The sequence below is a fragment of the Opisthorchis viverrini genome (genome assembly GCF_000715545.1).
Source record: "Opisthorchis viverrini unplaced genomic scaffold opera_v5_221, whole genome shotgun sequence".
Classification (NCBI taxonomy): domain Eukaryota; kingdom Metazoa; phylum Platyhelminthes; class Trematoda; order Opisthorchiida; family Opisthorchiidae; genus Opisthorchis; species Opisthorchis viverrini.
The window spans coordinates 16054-25298 of record NW_008751873.1 but is presented as its reverse complement, the minus strand read 5'-3'; the positions used below and the strand labels follow the sequence as shown (position 1 = coordinate 25298).

The 9245-nt window shown below is 44.3% G+C and overlaps 2 protein-coding genes across 2 annotated transcripts in view; one reads left to right on the top strand and one right to left on the bottom strand.

The window, feature by feature from the left end:
* Positions 1 to 5641, bottom strand: part of T265_08401 (hypothetical protein) — a gene marked incomplete at both ends in the record, with an annotated part of 71453 nt that extends 65812 nt beyond the window's left edge. The window contains one exon of the mRNA XM_009174197.1: positions 5548 to 5641. Within this exon, the coding sequence (XP_009172461.1) occupies positions 5548 to 5641 (94 nt within the window). The remainder of the gene's footprint in view (positions 1 to 5547) is intronic.
* The window catches only part of T265_08402 (hypothetical protein), a gene marked incomplete at both ends in the record, with an annotated part of 33695 nt that overhangs the window by 9629 nt on the left and 14821 nt on the right, over positions 1 to 9245 (top strand). The window contains 3 exons of the mRNA XM_009174198.1: positions 2504 to 2599; positions 5602 to 5834; positions 8635 to 9066. Of these exons, the coding sequence (XP_009172462.1) occupies positions 2504 to 2599; positions 5602 to 5834; positions 8635 to 9066 (761 nt within the window). The remainder of the gene's footprint in view (positions 1 to 2503; positions 2600 to 5601; positions 5835 to 8634; positions 9067 to 9245) is intronic.

Here is a 9245-nt window from a genome sequence, read left to right as displayed (position 1 = left end):
CGTGATCCTCACTGTGCCTGGTTGGGGACACTACAAGATATGGCTGCCAACCGATGTCAGTGGCGTTTTTGTTGTCAGTTTCTACCCAGATTGCCTGAGTGAATGTCTGGAGGTGTAGGCACCTCGGAATGATTATGGTAAGCTAGCACTAAGTCCCTCCCCTTTACTCTTTTCTTTACAATAAGGCTTTCAAATAAGTTATGGTTGTACGACAGTGAAGCATCGGTGTTGAACACTGATGTCATGCTGTCGATGATGATGATGACTTCTTGATAGGATTCGTTAAGGCGTTGGATTACAGTATTGTCCTTACCTTGTACCCCGTCAGTGCTCTCCTCCTTCCCAGAAAACAACAAAACAGGTTGGCTCTGAACGTTTCCGCATTAAGAGGGACAGACTGGCTTCAGAATTAAGGTGCAGATAAGTGTATTTCGCTAAAAGAGTGTCCTGTTGACCTCAGGTTGGAAAACCTATTTTGTTTATATCCCACTCCTTGCTTGAGACTACGCGTCGTGTATTCATCTTAAACAGAGAAATATCTGTTTGGATACCAGTAATGCTCAGTAGTTAGAGCGCGAATTTACTGACCGGAAGGTCCGTGGTTTGAATGCGTCTGCCTTTCCACTTCCCCTGTCTAGGCTTGGACAACATGGCATTATCCCAGCCCTCGTACTTCCTTCGGGTGGGATGGCAGTTAGGCACCGAAAGGGTGCTACAGCTGAACGAAGAGCACACTTTAGGATGGGTGTTTGGATATCGATGACGGGAGTTACTCATCCCCCTCTGAACCACTCATTTGTGATATTTTTCAACTGAATGTGCTGTATTAAGACCGCCTCATATTTCAGCTTGTTATGCGTAGTGCCCTTTCAAGGAAGTGTACTACGATTTATCGATTATCGAACCAACTGAAACTTAAGACGGTCTTTCTGCAGCACATTCAGTTGGAGGATTCCGCTGAGACTTTTGTTGAATTTCATATTTATTTCTGTAATCTCTAGAGTACAGTGTATTCATGCGTGGTTCGGAACAAGTTTTTGAGGATAATCAGACGCAGTATATTTTTGGTCAACAGTCGCTCGAGGCAGGATGATGTCTTCCAAAATATGTAGATCACACACATGGGGGACGTGAACGCAGTGGCTTAAATCCACCCTTGACGCTGTTGTCGTCCATATTTCAGGTACTCAGCATTTCACGAAATTCGCTATAGGTTGGAATTCATTTTGGTGGCAATAAATTGTATGGTTTGTATTTCTTCATCACATACTATTTCAAGTATTTAGCATTACAAACTGAACAAACTGTTGCGTCCGCATCTTCTGCTGTGTTCCCACTTCCCGCCTTAATTAAAACGGATTTAGCATAATTACATTTCTGAACATCATGATCTCACACTGTTCCGTTGAGTGATTACGTCCATTTATCCAGCAGACTCATTGTAGTCCAACGAAAGCTGCTGGTAGTTGTATGGTTGTAATTATGTTGGATCCACATGCGAAGAACCCAAAAATTTCGTTTGCATTGTGAATTTGATTCGCACACTTTCGTTTCACAGCAACAACAACAGCAAACACTTTCAGAAATGTAATTCTCTGACACAGTTCGGTATTCATGCTCAATTTAGTTCTCATTGCTACCTGAGTTGAGTTTTTGGGCTAAACAGAAACCATTAGCTCCGTCCAAATATCGCAGAAAATCCTGGTACACTTAGATCTAACCGACTACCTTAAACAGAGTAGTTCATATGTTAGCTGTTCTCTCAATCCTGACCTGAAAAGCCCTGCTAGGAGCAAAAGAACGGTGAGCAAACTTTCAGGAGCCGACAATATCTTTCAAACCGGTCATTTAACTTCCAGTAGCCATAAGTTGTGACTTATTAGCGAAATACACAAACAAATTCGGTTTTTCGAGAGACACATCGGGAACCCAGCTGAATCCCTCGTTTATGACGTCTTCAAGCAACTGAATGTGCTGCACCAGGCCAACTCGTGTTTCAGTTGTTACGATATTCGACATATCGCGATACTTGTATAGACGTGATACACTACCCATAAGGTTGCTGAATATTCTTCAACAACCCTTGACTGGTTTCACCTTTCTTGGGTCTCATCAGGTTGGCACAGTCCCCGAGTTTTCGTTAACCTTATGGTTTACCTGAGACCAAATTGCACGAAGTCAGCGAAATGCACTCATTTGCAAACAAATTTGGCGACTTATGTTTACGATTTTAGATGTGTACTCACATGAGATCTAGGTTCAGTTGTAATGTGAGAATTTTACGGCAGAGCCTCCATCTGTCCACTGGATCAATAAATTAAAGACGTCCTCAAATTTTGCACCACTTATACCTTGATCATTTCTGGTTATATGCTCATCTGTTTGAATCCTGAGGTTTATGCTCCCGTTTTCATCTATATATACCAATGTGGTTCACATTTTCAATTTTATTCTCATGTAACTTTATCGCTGCGTCTCTCGCCCTCTTTGTGTTAGAACAAAGACCTTTTGGTCGTGAGCCAACTGTGCCTGGTTGACCTGGCCGGCTCAGAACGTGCCAATCGTGCAGGAACTCAGGGTGGTCGTCTGAAAGAAGCCTGTAAGTTGTTTGCTGTGATCCCTTATGGGTTGATATATATATATATTTATATATATATATATATATACGATTTTGGTCTCTAGTGGGAATCAATAGATGACCTGTGAATCCTTCCCTCAATTGGTCTATTACCTACAGGCTGTCTGCAGCTTATTTTCACTCACGACTTGTCTGAGTAACTCTAACCGACACAAATTACCTGTAGCTAAGATTGGTAATCTTCGTAGAGCCTTTGCTCAACAGTACGATGCTTTATGGACAGGTAGAAGTTTCACTGTCATGTAAATCCAAGTCCACCAATCTCATCATCCCGAGATTACCTCCGATAAATGCGAACACTGACTTTGACAACCCTCGTGCATTCTTATCACTTTGTGCCACTAAACAGGCTAATCCAAACAAACGTTTGTTGGATTTTGAGATTGATCTCGTTTGTAAGCTTGGAAGGAAATTATTTTTTGCGGTGGACAGCTTGTTATGGTTGAAAAGCCAATGTGTTTAACATTCCAGTTAGTTCATCACTACTGTATTTCCTAATTCGTGAATGACTAGGCGATTATTAGACCGATGTAAAATCATGTTCTGTTCATAGTCTAGCTGATTACGTACCGCTAAACACAGTTGTTCATAAAGGATGCCTACTATATAACCATGTTTCGCTGAACAAGTCACATTTATCGTGGGAATAACCGAAAAATATCTAATTTTGCTGACCGTTACATTGGTACGACAAATGACTCCTTCAGGATCAAAATGAGCTTCATTAAGCTAAGTCATGGCCATCATGTGCCATTTTGGTAATTGGACTGTAAAACTGAGCCTTGTTGGACCAAAAGGTTTGATTTGGTGTGAACACAGCTCACACGGTTGCTTACAAATAAAAAAAAACCGTACATCCCCTCACATCAGTGTTATCAAGACATCTTACGCCGAAAATACAGGGTTAACTGACGAATTAAATGGTTTACTATGGTTATCATTGCCGTTATGTGGTTCGGGAGGGTAATAAATGATGAATTACAATGAATGAGGAACCAATCCCTTGACAACTTGGCTAAAGGAACCGTCGTACTTTTTATGGAATGTCCGCAAATGTAGGTGTTTTGCCCATTTTATATAACCGCTGCTTCCCCATTGGAGACTAACGTTGACATTTAATCAGAGTAGTCCCTTTTTTGGGAGGGTTTTTGTTCAGGCGGAGGAGGGTTGAGGTAGGGAAATCCAGCCGCTACATCCCTGGTTTCACGTGCTAACTGAATAAGCCATGATTTAATGAGTTAATATTTGGGAAAGTACTTGAAATGCGGTTGCCTCACAGTTCAATTAGGATGCTACTTTGGTCTAAACAGGAATCTTGTTTTGCGGAATTTCAAGAGCTGTAGCAACTGCCGCGCAATCCTTGTCGTGATCTAAGGAACAGTCGTTTGCTGAGTCGTCTTCTCTCGTACTTCTTTGTTGGTTTCCCCGAGATTTCTCCATCACATAAAAAACATCTATTGTATAATGCTAATGTCGGCATGTTGGCCAATAATTCAGCCCACCGTAGTTCTATGCAATCCAATAGTAGAAGAACTGACGTTTATCCTGAAATGGTATATCCTGATGGCCTCCTTAACCGGCATATCTAACTGGGATAAACCAATCTGAATCGTGAGCTGTTGACTTATAGGTATCCTACCGGATAATCGGTCTGAAAGTGGAGTTAGTAGCTCGCAAAGAATGTGCCTTCAGTAAACCTTAGTTGGAATCATGCGGTTTAGGGTGACGTTTTGGAGAATGGGCTGAATAGAACAAGTTCAGTGGTGCGATTAAAATGTATATCCACGGTAATTCAAAACGTATTCACCTTTTTAAAATTGCATTACTTAACTGTATCCGTCGTTTTAGTAGCCGGGGTCCTTCGATCCGGACTTGTGCTAAGTTCCTGAGGCAGGTAAACTTGATATCGTCGAAACTGGTGGAAGTCACCTCGTCACAAAACCCATAGATTGTTTAGAAAACCTTCCTGAAAGTCGTGATCACTTTTGAGTGTCTTTGCTGGTTGTATGTGCATTTTAATTTATCATTCTTCAACTTCATCGAAGACCAATTTCATTAATTGCAAATATGTGCGCTGTTTAGTTTCTGATCACTTTGGAAACGATTTGACAATAGTTCTTTAGACTTGAGCAACGAACCGTAACTGGCGTCAATTTTGTGCTTCCTGAATCATGGACAGTGTAGTGGAGATTATGAACCCGAGGTGTACCTGACCTACCCATATACCTTCAAGTGACAACAAGTGAAGGCCCCGGGGATTCACAATGTCCCGTTGACAGCGCAACCATTTATGGATCATCTCCCACTGCTTGACATCAGTTGAACAGGGTCTCATGACGTTTTTAAACGGTCGTATGATATTCATTTTACTTTTGAGAGTCAAGAGCACACTGACCTACAAAATGGTCGCCTAAGGACCTGGACCATTAAGATTGAAATACCAGCCACACGACGAGGTTATCATCGTGGAATCTAGCTAATTGGTACAACCAACTTAAAGATCCTTGAGCCCACATCCCAAGGAACATCTCAAGATTTGTTGTGGTACACTAAAGCCGTGGATCCATTCTTCCGTACAGCAAGTTCACTTTCCCACTTAATCAGTTAAAACCAAGAGAACGCTTCGAAGACAAGCAGCTTGCCATAGCGAAGCAAAAATACATTTCCGCACCAGGTGGTTTTCACGTTTCCCGAGTTGGGAAATCATTTCCCCTTCCTGAGTAGTAGAGCTAAATTTGCGAAGATTTTTCGGTCTGTTTCGGGGAGATTGTTACTCATCAGTCCATCAGCCCATCAGTCCGGTGAAGCATTTATAGGTTTCTGGTACTAGAGTGAAAGGTTCCATCGGAAGGGGGGGCGAGTAGAGGGACAATCTTCTAGGCGTTTTAAAGGCATGTTTTTTTACTTACAGTGCATGACTCCGCTCCCTGATAACCGCAGTTGATCTGTTTTTGTTCTTACAGCGAACATCAACAACTCGTTGATGAATTTACGTAAATGCATCGAGGTCCTACGCGAAATCCAGTCCATGGGTCAAAGCCACCTCGGTCTTGCCACTCCTGGGGGAACCACACGAGTAGTCCCTTACCGTGATGCCCGACTAACTCATTTGTTCAAAACTTACTTTGAAGGCAGTGGTCGTGTAGTCATGTTAGTTTGCATAAGACAATCAGTGGCTGATTATGACGAAACTATGGTAAGTGGTTTGTTTGAGGACGCTTCGATTCGTTTCTCGTCACCATATCCATTAGTAGCATCTACGGAATTTCGTGGCACCAGGTTGTTTCGGGTAAGGTAATATGAACCCGCGCCATTTCGGCATTAGATGTTTCGTGACTGTCAGCATAATCATTACTTCCGATTTCCTGGGTGAATTGCGGTCTTTATTTGCAAACGAAAGCTCTCTTTTCCCCGGGAATGCGTCATGGAGTTTTTCGGATGCCAAACTATACACGTAATGTGCTTGCGTTTGAATTATCGTCCGTCATTGGACCATTTGGATGCTAAATATGCTGATCGGCCACGCTCGATTCATATGATTAGAAACGTTCATTACCGCGAACGCAGCTGTTGAACGATGTTTCCTTATAGTTGAATCAACTGAAGCGCAAACGCATCACATCGTGGAAAGCAGTCTGATGCAATGCATGTGATATGGTACCCAGGACCGTGGTTACAAGTGACCAACTGACATGGAATTCAGACTAGTGATTCCTCCAGAACTCCATCTAAAATGCGATCAGTAAACGAACCTCTTTTAAGATTTATTTGGTTTGGATCATCGGCAACTTTTATCCTAACTGGTCGGGTCGTGTGCTCACGAAGTCGTGTTGAGGTAAATGGACTTTGTCACGCTAGTTCACATTCCACCCTTAAACGTTGGTTGTGTTTCTTTTCATACTTACCTGTCCTTAGGTTGTGTATTTTCCGAAACCTATTTTAAAGAATAACACAGATTGTTCTGTGAAGGTTGTTTCCCTTCATTGACACAAGTCGCATTAGCCACAAGCAGCTACTCGCGTCTTGAGGGTTAGTTTGCTAGCGGAAAGTGGAACTGTAATTCAGGAACCAAAACACTGGTCGTGGGGAACGCTCCTACTGACGTATGACAGGGATATTTAGACTCATCTGAAGGGATGCTTTTCTTGACCTTTAGGGATATAGCGGTAGACTAGTAAGCATATCTTTCCTCCCACGTTTCGAACTCTGTCTTAGGGGTTTTTGGTAAAATCAGGTTGTTGTTGTTGCATCCGAATACATCTACATACATGGTATTCAATTGAAGCGGTCGATTATTTTACTGCTGAGTTATTACTACTCACTCATTCACTCCTGCTTATCTGGTTACATTATCGTTCACACAATACAATGACCTTTTACTCTGTTGTTTCATCTTAGCACGTCCTGAAGTTTGCGGAAACCAGTCAAGAAGTGTCCACTTTCCGAACACCCATACTTCGTGCTCGTTCGCCGGCCCCCTTTAACTCACGATCGACCAGGACGCAAGCGGTTTGCGTTTCAGGACGTTCGACGGATTCTGGAGACACTACATCTTCTATGACTGTTAGTTCATTCGATTGGTTTTCCTGCAGTTCATCAGGTTCTGTTGTACCAACTACCACCCGTAACTTTCGTGTGGATCCTATTTTAGCCGTGCATAATTGGTAAATGGTCCATAACGCATTCATTTAGCTTTGTTGTGTATGAATCAGGGTTCCGGTTGTCCAACCTTACTCACAGGCGATATATAGACCGGGGATAAGCCACGTTCTTAGTCAGTAGCTCGGGCCACTAAAGTGCTTGCGCTACCTGCTTGAGCGGTCCAGTGCCCCGAGTGTAATGATGGTATTTTTATCAGTCTAGTTCCCGGTCTGGACCTTCCAAGCTAGCGTTCCATCAAAGGTGCATAACGTGTATTGACTCACAAAACCGGATCAGAAATCATGTACAGCGCCCCGTATTCAAAGTGTTCGGCGACAATATTCTGAAAATTCTGACGCCTTTTGCATGTGCCATTGGCAACCGGCTTCCGGCGGATACTAGACCATGATTAGCTGTTAGGTCAACCAGAGCTCGCCTTCATGCTGGACCTGCTGCGGGAAAGGCTTCTTAACCGTGGTAGCGCTCAACTGCTAGCGGTAAAGCGGTATCCGTACGGAATTCCGCCTAACGGGTTGCGTACGAACTCAGTATCTCATCTCGGTACTTGAACGCTCTACTTATCTGCAGTTAACCTCAAACGTTGTCTTTCCTGAGTCCTTGGACGCGGGGTTCTTTTTCGTAAGCACTCTGTGGCCGTCGGCCTACCGTTCGTCCCGGTGTCTCTAAACATACTACTTTGATCACCGGTTTTATCTACTTCTCACCTGCTAGTAGTTCGTTGTATTGGCTTTGGCATGTTGACGGCAAGCTAAGTGGACACGGCAGGTGCACTTGCCCGCGCAGTTTGCGTCGGTAGGACCTTCAGATCACATAGAAGGACGTTAATGCCGGCTGACGTCGCTTCACTGGAAAAGTGCATATTGTGCTGTCGAAGGTCGAGCCTACATATTCTGATGGCTGATCTGCCCAGCTCAGCAACGCGACCGCCAATCATACCCCATAGAATGAACTAATGCCGTTTGCAAGCGCGACGGATGGATTGGTCCCATTGGTCTTTTCGGCATGGGACAGACAGGCCAGCAGCAATTCGAAGTCGTGCGGTCAGTTCTGCGTACCGGAATAGCTGTAGGCTCCTGTCGCACCGCTGAATAGGCACCTGCCACTTAGGCACCATGAGCTACCACGCCGTCGCAGTGCCGCTGTGCCCGGATGACCATGTTTGCTCTGGATATCACCCACATGCGCGCGACGCGTTGACTCACGAACCCCACTCAGTGGCAATCGGTTTGGTCAAATGTTTCATTGGCAGCTATCAACCGCGGGCTTATATTATTCGTTAGTCTAGTATGCGCACCGCCACAACCGTATTCTTATGACCCTCTTTCCTCTTCCAGATAGCCGAAGAACACATGAATTCTATCCTTCTGGAGCTTGCCAACTACAACACTGAAATTAAAAATTCCGTATCACGCCTCCTTAAAGATGATTACGTTTCCAATTCCGGTTTTGACTTGGAAGAACTCTTGGCCAGATCGCCAATTTCCGGGGGACAAACATCGGATGAAGTAGAGCAGGACTCCGCTCCCGAACCTGATCGACAACGGACACGTTTGTGTAAGATCGACACAGAGCCACTTCGCGCACTCATTGCTCAGCGCATGGAGTGCCGTCAGCGTGCATGCACTGCGCTGGAGCGTGAACTGAGTGCATTTCGTTTGGTGCTGATGGACCTAACGAACAATGAATCGCCGAAAATCAGTCATGGCGCAGCAAATACTGATGTGGTCGATCGGGCCAGATTAGAAGCGCGGATACGAAAGCTTGAAGTAAGTGGACCATTTTCCTGTGACATTTATCTTGGTCCTTTAGGCATTCCTCAGTTGCAACCGGGAAGTATCATTTACTCGCGCAGCTCAGCGTCCACCGATGTCCCTCCCCAACCCCTTCCCACTGCACAAGCAAACGTCGCTGGGCCATTTGACTGTCAGTCATCTGACCGAAGGGC